Genomic DNA, 19,239 nt, shown 5'->3' with positions numbered 1-19,239 from the left:
TCACTGAAATATATTCCTGAAGGGTTGCCATGGTGATCTAATATTCACTACCCTAGAAACAGTTGCCTAGGAAATGAGTGATGTCACTTCCAGGAGATATGTTTCTATAGTAACCATCTTAGTGGAATTCAGGGGGTGGCCATGAAAGTGAAGAAAGAAGAGGGCAGTTGCAGAAAAGACAAATTAAAGAACAGAAGGGAGTGGGGAGGGGAAGTGCAGGAGGAAAAGGCCAGGAAGGTGGGGACCATCCCAGAGCAGATCTCAGGAATGGAAATGTCTCTAGAGACTACCAAAGACAAACTAAAAGGCTAGGACTTACCACCACACCTCCAGTTTAGAAGAGATGCCAAATGTAAGTCTTGCAAATAGTTTATCAGTAGACAGGTAGAGAAATACAAAATTCTTTTCAGTCACCTTTGAAAGTATTTATTTATCTATTTACTTATTTATTTATTTGGGGGAGACTCATGCCACAGTCTACATATGGACAGAGGACAGCTTGTGGGTGTCAATTCTCTGCTTCTATCACATGGGTTCCAAGAATCAAGCTCAGGTCAGCAGGCTTGGTGCAAGAACCTTTAGCAGCTGAGCCATCTGAATGGCTCATTGGTCATTTTCCTGAAATCCCAACCTCTACATAAATACAGTAAACTGTGAGTTGTGTCCCAATAGGAGAAAACCTGAGTGTCATTTTCATTTTCTTATTGTATCTACATACACATATACACATGTAACCCCACCTTAGCCCTGTAAGAACAAGGCTCCTGTCTGTGTCAATTGATCAAGGCATCTCAAGCCATCCACCCAATGCTTACTATGTAGTAGCAATCCAATGAGATTATTGAGTGGAGAAGAAATGATGTCACTGTGTGGTAAAGAGCCATAGTCCTACCTAGACCCCCAAAATGGGCTCACAAGAGGGGTCAAGAATGGGCTCAAGAAAGAGAGCATAGAATTTGAATAGTGCAGAAGAAAGTCATTCTAGAAGGATCAGGAAAGATTTGTGTAAAAGTTAAGAGAGAAGGGCAAGGCTCAGTCAATAAAGTAACAGTTCCACACGAACAAAAGCCTGTTTTATCACTCAAAAACTCGTTTAAAAAAAAAAAAATCCAGGAGTGACAGCCCATGCCTTTAATCCTAGCCCTGGGGAGGCAGAGAGAGGAAGAACTCCAAGGCTAATTCTAGTCAGTTGCTCTAGTTTAATCAATGGGCTCTGGGTTCAGTAAAACTGTCTCAAAAATTATGGCGGCGAGTGACTGAGGAAAGTATCTGCTATCAATATGCACACGTGTGTGCACTCCATGAACATGTTACACACACAAAGCCAAGTGAGCAGCTTCAACAACTGTGATGCAGCCGAACTTCATCTGGTGCCGTTGCTTCCACTGTCCCTGTGTGGCCTGGCCTACAAAGGATCCTTTCTCAGAGGAAAAGCATTAAGGCCCTCATTTGAGGACATGCCAGAGAATGTAGGCAGGACACTGAGAAGCCAAACTCGTTAAAAAGGCAAAGGAAATCAAGAGTGACAGAGGACTGGCAAGCAGAGGGGTCTTATCAAAGATGTCTCCTCTTCAACAACTCTAGATCCTTTGGAAGTTTCAAATTGTTTCCGTGCACATATGAAAGCAACATAGTGATATGGGGAAGCAGGGACCTTCAAGTCTTTCAAAGACTGGGCTAGGCTGCCTTCTGGCTCTTTAAGCTTAGGAAAGTCACTGGGCCAGCCCTCTATCACTAAATTACATCTTCAGCCCTTGAGTTTTTTTTTTTTTTTTTTTTTTTTGGGGGGGGGGTTGCGGTGGGAAAGAAGGGGGGGGGGTTGAGACAAGGTTTCTCTGTGTAGCCCTGGCTATCCTGAAACTTACTCTGTAGACCTCAAACTAGCTGGCTTCCAACACAGAGATCCTGCCTGCCTGTCTCCCAAGTGCTAAGATTAAAGGTATGTGCCACCGCTGCCTAGCATCAGTCCTTGAACTTTAAGGTTCGTTTTTAAAAGATTTAGGGGGGGTGGGGGGGGCTTTAATCCCGGCACCTGAGAGGCAGAGATAGTCAGATCTCTTGAGTTTGAGGCCTGTCTGATCTATACAGCAGTTTCAGGCAGCAGGAGCTATGGAGACCCTGTCTCTAAAGAGAGAAAAATTATTGGTGGAGAGTATAGGAGTCATTCTTTCCATCCATGTGGGTTCCAGGAGTGCTCAGGCTCATCAAGTCTGTCACTGGCTGAGCCATTTAGCAAACTCTTTTCATTAAAATTGAAAAATACTTAACCCTCCCCTTTTTGTTTTACTTAAAACTTTTAGTATACCTTTTTGAGACAGGATCTATTATAGCCCGAGTTCACTACGTAAACCAGGGTGGCCTCAAACTTGAGATTCACCTGCTCTGGTTTCTTTAGGGTTGGGATTAAAGACATGTACCACCACACTTGGCTAAAACTATTCAAGGCCCCAGGTTGCATCCCCCTAATTAGCATTTTATAATATCTACTTTGGAAAGAATACTGTCTGTACTAAACACCAGCCAACCCTCAGGTAGGTCAAACACCACCCTCCCAAAAGACACAGACCAAAACTTACAGAGGCTCCCACCACAGAAGGCAGCACTTTGCTCATTTATAAGCATTGGTTAACAAGGACAAAGTGTTATTTGATAGAATACTACTGTGTGCTTTAAAATATGTAATGAAGTCAGAGTACAGTAGAAGTCTGAATATTACATGTATATGACTAATGCTGCGATGTTTGAAAAGGGGGAGGGGAAAATAAAATAAAGGCCAGGCACAGATAATATCCCCAAAGCAGCATTTATTTACTCTTTTAAGTCCAAAACATTTATTTTAGCAGTCTGGCATTTCATAACCACCCATCATAATTGACACAGGTTGACACACATGATGCTGTCAGGGTACACAAGAACAATAGCCAAAGAGTTACAAAAAATAAATCCATGATTCTTAATCACAATCAAAAAAAAAGTTACACATATCAAAAACTTCTGATGCATTGCATTGAAAAGAAGGTGTGTGCACATCATAATTTAAAGAGGCACAGCAAGGGCTGCTGAAAGCTCACAAGAAACAGTTTATAAAGCTGATGGTGAAGGAACGAGTTGTCGCTGTGTCAGTTTCCATTAGCTGAAGGGAGGGGTGAGAGGGTCAAATTCATTTTTGCATGCACAAGATGTACTGCTTAACAAAACACTATCAGCTTGTTTTAAATAGCAGCCATAGCCTGTGTTGGCTAATTCTCCTTTCTACACTCAATTACCATCACCTGGATTTGCTAGAGATCAACAGACATAATAAAATGCCTTGTTCAGAACACACTTCTCTGCACAATTCAAAAAAGAAGTGCCCTGTGACTCAAAGCAACCATCAGTCCAGCAAATGCCCATGAAGGTTTTTCTGAAACTGCTTCCCAAGGGACAGGAGGGCAGATCTGAATAGCTGTGCTGCCAATACAGATAGGTTTAGCACTAGATATAGTGATTGTGGCAAGGAAGAATCAGTGATAATGGGGGTGGTGGGTGAAGTAAGAGCCAGGGACCTGAAGGGTCTTCAGTTGCCTTCTCCTGCTTCTTCATCCTGCTGGTCGCTTGTCCAGAGGGTGAGGTTGTCTCGCAGCAACTGCATGATGAGAGTGGAGTCCTTATAGGAATCCTCGTTTAATGTGTCCAGCTCAGCTATAGCATCATCGAAGGCTTGTTTGGCTAAGAGGCAGGCCTGCTCTGGTGCATTCTGGATCTCATAGTAGAACACAGAAAAATTGAGGGCCAGGCCAAGCCGGATGGGGTGTGTTGGCTGCATGTGCTCTTTGCTGATTTCGAAGGCTTCCTTATACGCGGCCTCAGAAGCTTCAACCACACTGTTTTTCTTCTCCCCAGAAGCCACCTCTGCCAGGTAGCGGTAGTAATCGCCCTTCATTTTCAGGTAGAACACCTTGCTCTCATACTGAAAATCATTGCAGTTCTTGATAAGGAACTTGTCAAGCAGAGCCAAGACATCATTACAAACTGTCTCCAGCTCCTTTTCAATCTTCTCCCGGTAGGCTTTAACTTTCTCCAACTTCTTCTCATTCCCATCTGCCATGGTTTTCTGCTCAATGCTACTAATAACCCTCCAAGAAGATCGCCTGGCACCAACTACATTCTTGTAGGCCACAGAGAGGAGATTTCTATCTTCATTAGATAGCGGTTCATTCAGCTCTGTCACCTGGAAAACATCAGAGGACAAAGCCTGAGTATCCAGAGAGTCCCTTCAACGTGATGAACAATTCTTTTCAAACTGGTGCCAGATAGTGGCATATGCCAATGACCAATGCCAATGATAGTACTATCAATCTTTTTCAAAATGGAGCCTGGTACAGGAGAATATGCTACTGTGATCTCAGTACTCAGGACCTGAAAGGGCCTAAGGTAATTCATTATTATTTAGTCTCGTGTTTGTGTGGCTGAAAATAAGGCTCATGGGTTAAAAATGCTTGCTGCTCTTGCAGAGAACCCAGTACTCATTTCGGGTGGCTCACAATTACCTATAACTCCAGCTCTGGGAATATCTGATACATATCCCCCAACATCCATACAAAGACTTCTGGTTTTTTTTGTTTTGTTTTTTTGAGACAGGGTTTCTCTGTGTAGCCCTAGCTATCCTAGATCAGGCTGGCCTCAAACTCAGAGATTTGCTTGCTCCTACCTCCCAAATGATGGAATTAATGACGTATACAACAACTACTCAGCAATTTTTTTTTTTTAATGATGTTCTCATTTTGGTAGAGGAATGGCTAAATGGGTACCATGGAAAGTGGTTCACTATTAGAATGTACCTCCAAGTCTGACCCAAACTAAGAGAAAATTAGTAATAAGCATCCAACTCTGCTAAACGGAAACAATGCGGCTTTAGCAGCCGTCTTTGTTTTTTCAAGCCATTTAACTGGAATGAAGGCAGCTGCAAAATTTTCAAGCATTACTTACTTTAAATGAGAAAATTCAATTTTACCAGCTACAACGTTCTTGGTTTTCTATGATGGTTCCAAGTAAACCAACTAACAGTTAACAGAAAGAACAATAGATTTTGCTGTGAACTAAACTGTGTTCCAAAAAATTTTATATTGAAATCCTAATCTCTGGTACTTGCTAATGCGACCTTATGTGAGAGCATAAATCTTGTAGATGCAGTTACTTAAGATCAATTCATACCCCCAGTGACTCCAATTCCTATAAGGAAAACAAGATTTGGTGACAGACACACAGGCATGGGATACCATGTAACATGAGCAGAAACCAGAATGACGGTGCCTTTATAAGTCAAGAACACCAAAGATTGCCAGATGTCACAATAGGCTGAGAGGCAAGGATCCCTGGGTCTTCAGAGCATGCACTACCTCCCAGCATCTGAATTTCAGATCTCTAGCCTCCAAGGCTGTAGACTGTATTTCTACTGTTTTAAACTACTCAGTTGGTGGGGTGGTGCTGTTGCTGTTGTCTTGTTTGGCTAGTTGCTTTTCTCAAGAGACAGGGTTTCTCTGTGTAACACCCCTGGCTGTTCTGGAACTCACTCTGCAGATTAGGCTCATATTTTTTAAATACAGGTGTCCGAAGAGGTCAGAGATGCCAGACTGCCAAGAGCTGGAGTTATTTTATTTGGTGGCTGTGAACACCTGATGCTAGGATTGAACCTGGGTCTGTTAGAATCTATAAAGTCCTCTTTAAAAGCAGTATGCACTTTATACTCTTTAGAAAAACCTTCCCATTTCTATAAAAGCCAACCTCTCCATTTTTTTTTCCTGTCTTTGTTTTTTGAGACAGGTTTGTATAGCCCTGGCTGTCCTGGAACTAACTATGTAGACCAAACTGTCTTCAAATTCTCATAGATCCAGTTGCCTTGGCCTCTTGAAAGCTGGGATTAGAGGCATCTCTCCATTTGTTTGTTTGTTTGTTTGTTTGTTTTTGGAGACAGGGTTTCTCTGTGTAGCCCTGGCTGGCCTCAAACTCAGAAATCTGCCTGCCTCTGCCTCTGCCTCCCAAGTGTTGGGATTAAAGGAATACACCACCATTGCCTGGCTCTCCAAAATAATCAATAAATAGCAAAAGTAGTCTCCGTGTCAGCAGTGTAAGTGCTGTCTTTATGTAACACCACCTCTGGCTATCCCAACTCTCAAGTCCACGGCACTCGCCTCACTCACTCTCTGCTCTAAGATTACACAACATTATTAAAGTCACAAATAACAGAGTCTGTTGTTAACTCATTTATCTTCCTATGACACCACGTGCTTACTCAGAAACCTCGAAGGGCCTCCTCCCACTACTCATAAGGCAATAAACTGGATAAAAATAGACCTAGTGCCAAAAACAGAACAATGACTAGAAAAACTTAAAAGTTCTTAATCTGGGAGATATCCATTACCAAATGCAATACTGAGCAAACAAAATTGACACAGGAGTGGACACATGGATGGTAACGTAGGCCCTTAACCACAGCTACTCAGGAAGCTGAGGCAGGAGGATTATGATTTCAAGCCTTACTTTGGCTATGTTTTAAGCTTAAGACCAGCACAGATCACTAACACTCTAAGCTTCGCCTTGCTTTTGACATCATTCAACCCAAACGACTGGCATTACTGCACACTGCCTCTGGAGGCCCAGGATTAGTGGCTTCAGAAGCCCTGCTGTTCTGATGGTGGAAGTGTCTACACCTATGGCAGAGGAACAGAACATTAGTAAAGAAAGAAGCCTGAAGAGCACTAAAATGCTGCTATTAAGCTGTCTCCAAGAGGGACACCAGAGGACATCAGTAGACATCTTGGGGCTCCCACAGGCTTATATGCAATGAAGTCAAAATGGAGAACAAATAAGAGACAATTTCTTAAATTTTTGTGCGCATGCACACACTCTCAAAATGGTCAGGAGTGCAGCACAGTGCAAATGTGTTTAGAGAACCTCAGGTTCCATTCCTTAGACATCACCCATCTTTGAGACCCGCTGAGGCAGGGTCTATTCTCAATGGCTTGGAACTCAAAAAGTAGTCTGGGCTAGAAGACCAGTGAGCCTGTTTCTGCCTCCCCAGCTCTGGGTTACAAGCATTAGCTCACTGTCTGGTTCTGCTGCTGTTTTTAATGTGGATTCTGGGACCCATCTCAGCTCCTCATGTTTGTATATAGACGCACTTTACCAACTAAGCCATCTTACCGCTTTGACAAGTACAACGGAACAATTCACAGCCAGAACAGCAGTTCAACCAATTCTTAATCACTACTGTGATAAAGACTCCTGGCCTTCAGAACAGAAAAAGTTCAGACCTACATACTTCCTCTTCATACTTGTCTACTGTAGCTAAGCCACAACTAGTAGATTCTATTTTTAATCAAACTTGGCAGATACATTCAGTAAGTGCCCTTATATAAAGTCACTGGGACAATGGTTAGTGCAGCAGAACATGTATCAGAAACTATCCTGTAACTTCACGGGACACTGTACAACACGAAAGTAACAACTATATGACCAAGACAAAATTAACTATTAGACATCTCATCTGTAAAGTGGTGCTGTTACAAACAGTATCTGCAAACACCTTTTTGACATTGTATGAGGGCCGAGGGGTCAACCAGCAGTAGAGCATATATATGCTTAGCACGCACAAGGCCCTGTGTTTGATCCCTAGCACAAGGTATTAGTATAAATCAAACAGTAAGTACATAGACTAACAGCTACCATCCAAAAAGCACCTAGAAAGTAAACCAATAAATGCCATAAACTTGCTGAATACAATACAAAAAACACTAGGGTATCCCTCCATAACTTTTTACTGTTTTTAGGCCACCTGAGTAACTCAATCTAATTTTGAACTCACAATAACTGTGCAAGCTCAAGTGCTGGGTTTATAGGCATGAGCCATCAAACTTGGCCCCTAACACATTTCTAAAGGAAAGGTGTAGCACTACACTGTTTCCTCAGCTTATAGTAAAGATATAACTTCAATGCCCAGCTAGTGGAAAACAAGTCTCTCATAGCTTTCATTTATTTCAAACAGCACTAAAGCGGCTTTCACACTAGCCATGAGTGGTGGCTCACACCTTTAATCCCAGTACTTGGGAGGCAGAGACCAGTTTGGTCCACTTAGGGAATTTCAAGTCATATTGTCAGTTTTTGTTACACCTTAAAAAATACACAGGGCCGGGCAGTGGTGGCGCACGCCTTTAGTCCCAGAACTTGGGAGGCAGAGGCAGGTGGATTTCTGAGTTCGAGGCCAGCCTGCTCTACAGAATGAGTTCCAGGATAGCCAGGGCTACACAGAGAAACCCTGTCTTGGAAAAAAAACCAAAAACCAAAAAACAACAACAACAAAAAAAAAGCATAGGATTATGTCTTCCCCGGGGCATTCACCTTTACACAGCACCTGCTTCTCCCATTTCTTACAATCTCCCAGCTATTGGCAACAAGAGCCTTTACCTCTTCTTGTCCAACTCATGTTTCCTTAAATGCAGTTTTGCATCCTGAATTTCATATTCATCAAATCCAACATTTCTCTTTATGCTCTGCCAACACTAAGACTATACAGCAGCTGGGTGTGACCGCACAGCCTGTAAGCCAAGCACTCAGGAGGCCCGAGCAAGAGGATCCTGGGTTTGAAGTCAGTGAGACTCTAAGACTGTACAACATGGTGTTTTTATTTTATAATTTCACAATGACCACCTATGTTTTGATATAACTGATTCCAGAATAGAAGTGACTGAATTATGTCCACCTCTCTACCTACCAATATTCACCGGAGGCCTAGTTTCCCTTTTTCCTGATATCCTAGTCCTTCTACATACAGTAATACTTCATCCCACTTAATAAGCTTGCTTCAGAGTCAAATTAAACCCCACCAACCTGGCAAGGTATGAGATCAGGAAAAGCTTAAAGGTCTCTTCACTGAGCTTCTGTTCAGAAACTTGTGTTGACTTTTCATACTGATTTTCAACTCATCTGAAGGAACACCATTATTTAATGTACTGAGGGAAGGTTGCTGGGGAATCAAAACTGGGCCCTCAACATACTAGGCCAACTTCCCTACCACCTGAGCTCCAAGTCCAGCCACAATTCTTAAGGTTTACCACTACTGTCCTCCAGGTGACGCTGCTGGATTAAGAAACATTATAGCAATATGATTAAACCATTTAAATTGAGAGAAAACCTTAAAGATTAAAGACAAAAAAATGACTTGTTAGTAATACAAACATTCCTAATTTTATACTTCAGAGACCCTGAAGCCAGGAGAACTGACTTTCAAAGTCAGAGCAGTGGCCTCAGATCACCCCATCCAGCCAGCGTCCTGTTTCACTCTCTAGCACTGTATACTCACCTGCCTTTCAATTGCCTGAAAGCAAGCCCACATTCACCCCGAGGGAAGCTAGGCACGGTGGTGAGCACCAGTGAGCCCAGCATTTGACAGTTGAGGCAGCAGCATCGGAGTTCAAGGCCAGCCTTGTCTATTTAATGTGTTTGAGGCCAGCCTGAGATGCATGAAACCCTATCTAAAAGGGGAAAAATTAAAACAAACAATATAAGTTTACTAGAATTCACTCTTCCCAAAAGCTTAATTAAGGTTTGTTAATGGGTGACTCATTAACATTTATTAAGAATTTTATCTACGCCAAGCAGAGATGGTGCACGTCTTTAATCCCAGTACTTGGGAGGCAGAGGCAGGTGGATTTCTGAGTTCAAGGACAGCCAGGACTACACAGAGAAACCCTGTCTCGAAAAGCCAAAAAAAAAAAAAAAAAAAGAATTTCATCTACAAACCATACCAACAGGCAAATGAGATAAAAGTACATCCCATTAATACAGGTGGGACAAACATGAATTCTGATAGAAAATACTCCTCGTTTTTAACAGTTAATTGAAGGAATGTTTTACCATAAATTTGATGGTACAAAAATTAAATTCTCAATGTTTGGAGTCTTTTCCAACTGATGGATCATTTTAGACATAGATTATAAATTTCAAACACAAAGGTCCATTAGCTTTTGCAAAATGTTACCTTAATGCCTCCGAGAACATCTGTGGATACAAGCAGGAAATTGCAGAACACTCTTCAAGGCCATTTAGAAACACCAGAGAACCTTTTCTTTTTTTTCCTGCTAAAATTGGTTTTTTCTTGTAATCTCTCTCTAGCCTTTCCTTACCTCCCACCTCAGGATAGTTGACAGCTCCAGACATCTGATGGCCATTTCCCCTTTACTGTGTGTCCTCTTCATTTTCAGAGGTCCTACCTAAACTGCACCTCCAAGCCCACTCACATATGGAGCAAAGGCTTCCTAAGCCAGCTGTTCAGGGAGAGGCCTCAACTTGCACAATGCCAGAAACATTTAGACATTTAGTAGTGACTTGGTGTGTGGATAGAGGTGGCTTTCAGGGTGCACAGTAGTAATGTCAGTCTTGTTTCCAAAAATTTTGCAAAACTGTTATTTTAAATTCATTTTCTCAAAGAGTCCACAATTTCTTAAAAAAATTCAGACCCCAAACCTAGAACGTTCCCTGGTATAAATGAATGCTTCTAACCAGAAAAGCATACCATAATGCTGAAATCAGTATCACCAAGGAATCAACAAATGGCCTGCCTACGATGTTGCTGGATTCCAGAGACATCTTGCTGAATGTGTACAAGGACCCTGGAGGAAAGCTAACTTGATTATCGTTCTTACCTGGGAAAATCCTAAATGTTGGCCTCAATTTTCTATTTCATGTAGTATCAAAATACAATTTCCAAATTAAATGTGTATGGAGTATCTGGGTTTAAGAAAGCCTTTCAAAGACCAGCCATAGGTCATATGAGCTACAATCCAGGGCAGTTAATACTTAGGTCAGCTAAAAACTGCCCAAGGACTGCTAAAATGCAGATTTCTGGGTCTCACCCTCAAAAATGTTTGTGTATTTAGAAGTCTAAGGTGGAGTCCAAGGAAATTTTCTCCCTAGTCTTAAGAGCTAGGTGGCCACAGTTGTAATTCTGCCACTGTGTGACCTTGACAAGAAATATTCTTTTAGAAAAAACCCAGGACGATGTGAAGAGTGGTCTATAGTGATGTGGTAACAGAACTCCAAAGTCTTGGGTAGGCAGGTAGGCTCTAAGCTAAGATATTGACTAGGGTGTGGCTGGGCATGTCTCCTTTACCGGAAATCAAGCTCCAGAATCCATCTCTGAGGGTCTCAGGAAAGCAAAGGCACCCAGGGTTGCTTAGTTTTCATTTCATCTCCAGGAAGACACGCAGCATGGACCGTTGGGATGTATGCAGGGACCCACACCCTCCTTCACGCCCAGGACTGCTGGAAAGGGGTCTTCCCACACAAAGGCAGACCCGAGGTGTGGAAAATGGGGGAAAAAACCAACTTCAGACAAGCAAAGCAAACCGGTCGTAGTAGAGAAAACCAGGAGATGGGTCTCCACTCGCGGACGAGCCTTTATTACAAGTGGGTGAATGGTGGAAGGAAAGCGCCTTTCGCCCAGGTCCGGCAGAAGGGTCTAGAAGCAGGAACGCGACTTCCTCCTTTCCTCGGGCACCCCCTCCCCCACCGGGGCTCTGCGCTAGGACACGGCGACCCCCGCCCGCCAGCCACCGAGAGGCCTCCCGGGGAGACCCCGCCCCGGCCAGGCCTCAGGAAACGGAGAGTCCAGCGGCCGCCGCGCCCAAAAGGTGGCGGCGCGTAGGGAGAGAGCCGCCGCCCAGGCTCGGGCCGCCCCGCCCCGCAGCCCCCGGCCGCCCGGCTCCCGGCGCGCTCACCGCCTTCATGGCGGAGGCCATATCGTCGTAGCGCTCCGCCTGCTCCGCCAGTCGCGCCCGCTGCAGCAGCTGCTCTCGATCCCCCATGTCGCTCGCGACTCGGCCTCGCCTCGCACGCCCACACCGCCTGCTCACTCGCTCGCTCGCTCGCTCGCCCGCCCGTCCGCTTCCCGGTCGCCGCCGAGGCCGCTACCGCGCACGCGCACTGGCTCGCCGGCTGGCGGGAGGCTGCAGGCTGCGCCGCCGCTCGCGCCTTCTCGCTGGCTGGCTGCACGCGCTGTGGCGAGCGCCGCGGAGCCGCCGGGAGAGGATAGGGGGCGCCGCGGGCGGGCGGGGAGGACGCGACCACGCCTGCGCACTCGGATCAGCCCGCCGAGCTACGGGAGGGGGCGGGGCGGCCCAGCCCTAACGGTCTTTTTTAAGGTGACGTCACCTACTATAAATAGCCGCGGCGAGGGCCGCGCTGGAGAGCTGCGCAGGCGCCTTAGGAGTACTGCAGTTTACCGCCGCAGCGTCGGAGGGTGGGGAGCGGCTGGGGCGCGGCGATGGTGGTTCCGCAGGCGGGCGTTTAGCAGCTCTGGCCAGGAAAACGCTAAAGAACCCATGATAGAGCTCGGGCTTGAGAAGCAGATACCCGCAGATAACCCTGTATGGAAAAGCCAAGGCGCCCCGGACTGAGGGCGGCTTTGTTGGGTGTTGCCACATCCAGCGCTTCGGTCAGCTCTGGCAGCGGCGTGGGGTGGGTCCTGCCCTTTGGGACAGCCCCTCACAGACACACTAGAATCCACAATACTGCAGGGTAGTACCATCCTTAAAACTGACCTTGGGCCAGCTCTGGCTTGCACAGGAAGGGATAGGGAACTTGGCAGAGTGGAGTAGCGTTCTGGACGTACCTACGGGGACCTGACTTACTGTTGGGCCTTGACTAGCACCAACCTATTTCATACACCCACTCCGGGAAAGGCTCAGCAGGTCCCCCATTCTTCAAAGCAGAAGTGCAATCTACAACCCTGGTAAACCTGGGAAAACCAAAAGTTGGCAACTATCAGGGTCGACTTAGCCTGGTTCAAATCTTTTTAGGGAATTAGTGATTATAGGTCAGAAGTGCACTGTTGGCCTGGAGGGCCTGATGCTCAGTGGAAGAAGGAACAAAAATACAAGGCAAGGTGACATATCCTATTTGTGGAGGGGCCAAAATCTAATTTCAGTGTCTTCTTGGATTTCTGTGGCGATGGACTGGACACTAAGCCTTCACCGCTCCTGTCATTCTGTGCTAAAGGTCCCTGGGTTGGACCTCAAGCTAGAAAAAGTGCAATTAAAACAAAACAAAACAGTCTGGCATGGTGGAACATGCCTTTAATCCCAGTAGCCAGGAAACAAAGGCACAGGCAGGCATATCTGAGTTCTAGGCCAGTCAGGGATACACAGAGAAATCCTATCTGAAACACACACACACATATGGCGGTTACACAAAGAGAAACCATGCACACACATAAAAATCTAGCCCACTGTAGCACAGAAGAAGGGGCCTTAGGTTCACTGAGGAGTGTGTGTGCTCAAGTTGAAGACTGCTCAGGAGCCATGTTTTTGTTTTTTGAGACAGGGTTTCTCTGTGTAGCCCTGCTGTCCTGGAACTCACTCTGTAGACCAGGCTGGCCTCGAACTCAGAAATCCGCCTTGCCTCTGCCTCCCGAGTGCTGGGATTAAAGGCGTGTGTCACCACACCCGGCTATGAATATATATATATATATATATATATATATATATATATATATATATTCATATATATGCACATGCGCCACCCCATATCACCTGTCACTGTCACATACTTGTTAGGGGAAATATTAGCCTGGTATGTTAACCTTGATTTGTGTTAGTAGAGGTGGCTCTTCAAATATGGTGAAACTTAACAGATGGGGACCTTCTAACCACTCAAATTCCAGCTCATGGCTGCCAGGTCCTTATTTATTTGAAAGTTTGTTGTTACATTGAAACAGTCTCACATGTAGTCCAGGCTGGCCTCAAACTTGTGATTCTCCTATCATGCCCCCTGGAGTTCCCGGGTTGTGGGCACGTGCCCCGAGTTCCAGCAAGCCTGTTTTTGAGCCTGGCATGAGCCAGTTGCACCTTTGCTGGGGTTACTGCAGTGCTGAGCATGTAGCCGGTGCTCAGTGAAGATCTCAGTGCTGGAGGCAGAGCTCCGGGGAGGGAACGTACCCTCTGCACAAGCCTGGAGTGGTAAGAAGCCAGTCAGGTGTGGTGAAACATGCTTGAGTCCCAGTGCTGGGGAGGTAGAGGCAAGCGGATTCCTCAGGCTTCGTGACCACCCATCACAGTCTAATTGGAGGACAGTTAGCCTTCTGTAAAGATGGAGTGCCAGTGGGGGTGGGTATGGCCCTGAGGTCCTAACCTCAACTTTCTAGCTCTGAAAGTCTGGGGGCTTTGGAAAATCTAACAGCATGGCAAGAGGTAAAGCCAGGCCTGCTCCTAAAGGTAGGTGTTGGGCTGACAATGCAATTTAATAGTAGGACACCTGCCAAGCACGTGCAAGACTCTTGGTTTAATTCCTAGCACTCCAAATAAATAAAGCTGGTCATGGTGGCTCACACGTTTAATCTCTGGGTTCTTGAGGAAGAGGCAGGTGGGCAGAGACTGATCTACAGAGTGAGTTCCAGGACAGCCAGAGCTACATAAGGGAGACCCTGACAATCAATAAATCAATGACTGAGACCTTATCGATAAAACAAGGAAACAAACCCTCATTCCTTAGCAATCCATGAGGCAGCAGCTTGCCAGGACACTACCATTTAGCTAAGGTGAGGTCAGCACTCTTCCCATTTTTTTTTTTTTTTTTTTTTTTTTGGTTTGGTTTTTCGAGACAGGGTTTCTCTGTGTAGCCCTCGCTGTCCTGGAACTCACTTTGTAGACCAGGCTGGCCTCAAACTAAGAAATCTGCCTGCCTCTGCCTCCCGAGTGCTGGGATTAAAGGCCTGCGCCACCACGCCCCGGCGGCCACTCTTCCCATTCTAAAGGTAAGGGGGAAGGAGGCCAGGCAAGTGCAGCACAGTACAGACACTTGTTTCCAGATGTGTCTGCACCACTGCCCGTGACCTTCTGAGATTGTAACTGTCAAGTGCTCCTTAAATGGGAAGTAAAGGAGAGGGTCACTAGTCTTTGCCAGGGTTCTCTGCCAGGCAACTGTGCTAAAAAACCATCTTTTCCTTCCCAGGATGTTAGTAGGAGGCAAACAGATTGTTTCAGCCTCCCGGCTTCTTCCAGACGGTTGTGGTGGACTGGCCCTGACTCAGGAAACAAAGCAATCTGTGAGGGCCAAGGCCACTGGGGAAGGCAGAGCCCCAGGATGGGGTGGGAGGTTGCTCTGCAGCACAGGGCTTATGGAAGGATCCTTCCCTATTAAACGATATCAGAGTTTCCACCTAGCCCTTTACAACATGAGCCTGAAGCCACTTTTAAAACTCATTACTCACTCCCTGGACATCTTGGGCACACCATGTTCCCAGACTCTGCCCACAAATTTCTACCCACTAAGATGTCCTTATCTCTGCCTCCGAGCCTTTCTGTTTCTTCAGTACTGCTTCCTCCCCCCCACCCCCCGCATTTTTTTTTTTTTTTTGTAGACAAGTTCTCCTCACATAGCCCAGGCTGACCTCAAACTTTCAAACTTGTAATCCTTTTGCCTTTGTGTCCAAAGTGTAAGGTTTAAAGGCATGTCCCATGACATAGATTCAGCAAATCCCACCTTCAAAGAGCCTGCTACCCCCGGTTTCTCCAACAGGAGATCCTCTGTAGGGCACTGGAAAGATGGCTCAGTGGCTAAGAGCCGCACTTGGAGAGGATCTGAGTCGGCTCCCAGCCCCACTCTCAGGTAGCTCCCAGGCACCTGTAACTCCAGGTCCTGATGCCTTCTCAGATACCTGAACTCAATCCAGTGCACATATCCACATACACACATAAATACCTACATGTAACTTAAAATAAGCAAAATAAATCTTTTAAAGAAATAACAGGCATGGTAGCAGAGACCTGTAGTCACAGCACTTGAGACATAGATAAGAGACAAATTTGGGGCCAACCTGTGCTACACTGTGAGACCTGTCCCTTTTTAAACTACTCCTCCTTTGCATTCTTTCTTTTTTTAATTATGTGTATGTGTGCTGAAGTGACATAAATTTTCTCCTTTTGCTGTGAGTTCCAGAGATCAAACTCAGGTCACCAAGCTTATGTGGCAGGCACTTTTACAAAACAAAAACAAGCCAGGTGTGGTGGCGAATGCCTTTAATCCCTGCACTCGAGAGGCAGACAGATTTCTGAGTTCAAGGCCAACCTGGTCTACAAAGTGAGTTCCAGGACAGCCAGGGCTATACAGAGAAACCCTGTCTTTAAAAAAAAAAAAAAAAAAAAAAAAAAAAAAAAAAAAGCCTTTCAATTTCTGCCTGTTTTGAGCTTGATTCTAGTATCTGCTTTCTGCATAAAATATCAATAAGGTTGATGTTACTGGCCAACTAGCAGGCATCAGGCATTGTGTTATACCATTTAACAGCGCATCTGATCTATTTCTTTTATACCCATTGAGCAGATAGAGAAACTGAGGTTCAGAGAGGTACCTGTTTACCCAAGGCCTACAGTTAGAGGAGTTAGCATTTGAACCACCATCTTTGTGACCATAAAGTTCAGATTCCTTGTTATTTCAAGGAACCTGCCTCTTACTTCCTTAGGAAGTTGCCATTTCTCTGGTAGCATGAAAACACCTGAGGGTATGGCTTGGAGTTTTGTCTGTTCTCAGAGCCTTGGGATGCTTGGGTTGGGAGTCCTGGACTCAGGGATTGCTCTTTTCTTTTTGTTACAGAAACCCACACTGGGGCCCTCTTTGCAAGAGGTCAGGGTCACTGCCAGCCACCCACACCTCACTGACAGCTAATGAGTAATTGGGAGAAAGAGAGAGAGAGAGAGAGAGAGAGAGAGAGAGAGAGAGAATGAGAATGGAGGAAGAAAACAGGACCAAAGGAGCTAGGAGGGAGTGAGGGCAGGAACAGGGCTCTCACACCAAACCTGCCAGCTTCCGTGGCTTTAAAAGTACAAGAGAGTTACTGGACCTCACCCCTCAACCTCAGCTCTCCCCCCAGCTGAGGAAACCGAGAGGAGTGCCTGCACCTCTCTGTGCTCGAGTCTCCTCTCCTGGGAAATGGGCATGCTGTGATGGCGCTGTTCCTGCTAGACCTTCCAGGCTGTGGCCGGAAGGACATGACTGAGGGAAGGGATGGGCACCTCTTCCAAGACACCGACAGCCCTATTAGTGCCTTCAAATATGGACACAAGAGGATCGTCTCACCTGAGGTGCTGAGAAACGGCTGGGCCAGAAAGGTCGGGGAACAGCAAGGAATTTACAAAAGCATGGCCATAAAAAAAAAGATATTGACTCCCCCACGCCCCTCCCCAAAAGCCAGGCATGGTAGTGAGCGCCTTTAATCCCAGCACTCAAGAGGCAGAGGCAGGTGGATCTCTGAGTTGGAGGCCAGCCTGATCTACAGAGTGAGTTCCAGGACAGCCAGGGAGGGCTACATAGAGAAACCTTGCCTGGAAAAACAAAACAAAACAAAAGATACTAAAGACAGTTCAGATTGCTCTTACTCCAAGAGTACGGTTGAATACCAGCCACTTCTGCGATGGTTGGTCTTCTGCACCCTCACACCTCCACCCCAAACCCCACCAGTAACTTTACAGCCTTGTTCCTATCCCCTTTTGCCCCTTTCAAACGTGTTCCTCATCTTTCTGTCTTGTTTTGGGCTTTGTTTGTTGAGATAGGGTCTCACTATGTTGTCTGTGTATGTTTGCTAGCTAGCTTGAAACTCGCTATGTAGACCAAGCTGGTGTCAAACTTATAAGATCCACCTGCCTCTGCCTCTCAAGTGCTGGAGTTAAAAGTGTGTCACCGAGCCGGGCATGGTGGCGCACGCCTTTAATCCCAGCACTCGGGAGGCAGAGGCAGGTGGATTTCTGAGTTCAAGGCCAGCCTGGTCTACAGAGTGAGTTCCAGGACAGCCAGGGCTATACAGAGAAACCCTGTCTCGAAAAACCAAAAAAAAAAAAAAAAAATGTGTCACCACACCAGGCTAAGAAGCTCTTTGGAAAAAAAAAAATATTTTCAATTTTGTATGTGTGTGTTTTCATGCACGCACATACACAGAAATGCAGATACCTAAAGAGGCAGGAGGCATCAGATCCCCGGAGCTAGAGATGCAGGTAGTTCTGAGCTTCTGAGACGTAGGTGCTAGGGCTCATACATACTCCGGTCCTCTGAAGGAGCACCAAGTACTCTTAACCACTGAGCCAGCTCTTCAGCTTCAAAGTTAAGATATTCTAAAGAGGGGTTAAAGAGATGGCTCAGTGGTTAAGAACACTGGCTGCTTTTCCAGAGGACCCAGGTTCAATTCCCAGCATCCATGTGGCATCACACCTGTATGTAACTCCACTTCCAGAGGACATGACGCCACAAAGACATACATGCAGGCAAAATACCAATGCACATAAAATAAAAATAAATAATGTTTTAAAAAGATATCCTAAAGAGAGACACTTGGTAGCTTCTCCCTTTGGCTCAGACTATTAAAAACAATGGTCACCAAGAAATTAGAGTCTCCTCAGGATTCTCAGGAGAGTCTCTCGGGAAAAGGAAAAGGCTGGAGACTGGTAATTCCAGAGGAGAAGTCTCAGAACTACCTGCATCTCTAGCTCTGAGGGATCTGATGCCTCCTGCCTCTTTAGGCATCTGCATTTCTGTGTATGTGTCTCCAGAATGAGATCTCACACCATTCTCAGCTCCTCAGACCACCATCCAGAAGAGACTGGAGCCCAGACAGGATGACTGGACCACACCCTGACCAGGACTGCTCAGTCATGCATATACGTCTCTTACCCTTTGCCTGGGGTGGAGGGGTATCACTAGATCTCAGTATTCATTCCTCTTCCCAATGTGGCCACATCAAATAATTCTGTTTCTCTGCTTTTCACTGTTACTATTGTTGAGGCTTCAGGTTTACCCTAACAATCTTTACCGGGGTTGCCAGTGGCTGAAGTGTGCAAAAGGCAGAAGTCATATGTCCAGTGACTCCCCAGTGTGCCCCTGGTCGTCTCAGGTCACCTCTTCGGAGCCTGTTTCTCTGCTCAGAACAAGGGGGTAAGAATTCCTGGGAAGGCAAAGAGATTATACAAAGGCCAGCTCTGTTTTCCTTCAGGTGTGAGGGCTACTGTTTTTGAGATAGGATGGCACTATATAGCAGAAGCTGATCCTCCTGCCTCAGCTCTTGAGTGCTGTGCATAAACAGGCCAGGCCCCGGAGTTGTTCTCCTGGCAGCTGCCCTGTGCTCTCACTTTCTACCTCACTGTGTGTGTTTAAGGCCATGCTATCACTAGCAGTGGCTTCCGTTATCTCCCACAGCAATCCAGAGGTGAAAATGCAGTTCAGATA

At 45.9% G+C, this 19,239-nt stretch overlaps 1 protein-coding gene across 1 annotated transcript; it reads right to left on the bottom strand.

The window, feature by feature from the left end:
• Window positions 1–2,784: 2,784 nt before the first annotated feature.
• On the bottom strand, window positions 2,785–12,057 carry Ywhah (tyrosine 3-monooxygenase/tryptophan 5-monooxygenase activation protein eta). The gene is made up of 2 exons (XM_085836605.1): window positions 11,754–12,057; window positions 2,785–4,210 (listed from the first exon to the last, which is right to left on the bottom strand). Exons 1-2 carry the CDS (start codon window positions 11,838–11,840, stop codon window positions 3,557–3,559), a joined length of 741 nt encoding a protein of 246 aa, XP_085692731.1. The 5' UTR covers window positions 11,841–12,057; the 3' UTR covers window positions 2,785–3,556.
• Window positions 12,058–19,239: the final 7,182 nt, after the last annotated feature.

This window comes from Mus caroli, unplaced genomic scaffold, assembly GCF_978045245.1.
Source record: "Mus caroli unplaced genomic scaffold, Mus_caroli_1 scaffold_4, whole genome shotgun sequence".
Classification (NCBI taxonomy): Eukaryota; Metazoa; Chordata; class Mammalia; order Rodentia; family Muridae; genus Mus; species Mus caroli.
This window is presented reverse-complemented; position numbering and strand designations above follow the sequence as displayed.

What these genes read in the sequence shown, in the direction of transcription:
- Ywhah (XM_085836605.1), bottom strand. Translation starts at nt 11,840, where the DNA reads ATGGGGGATCGAGAGCAGCTGCTGCAGCGGGCGCGACTGGCGGAGCAG. An exon ending in TGGCCTCCGCCATGAAGGCG is followed by an intron (nt 4,211 to 11,753) that starts GTGAGCGCGCCG and finishes GATGTTTTCCAG; the next exon opens with GTGACAGAGCTGAATGAACC.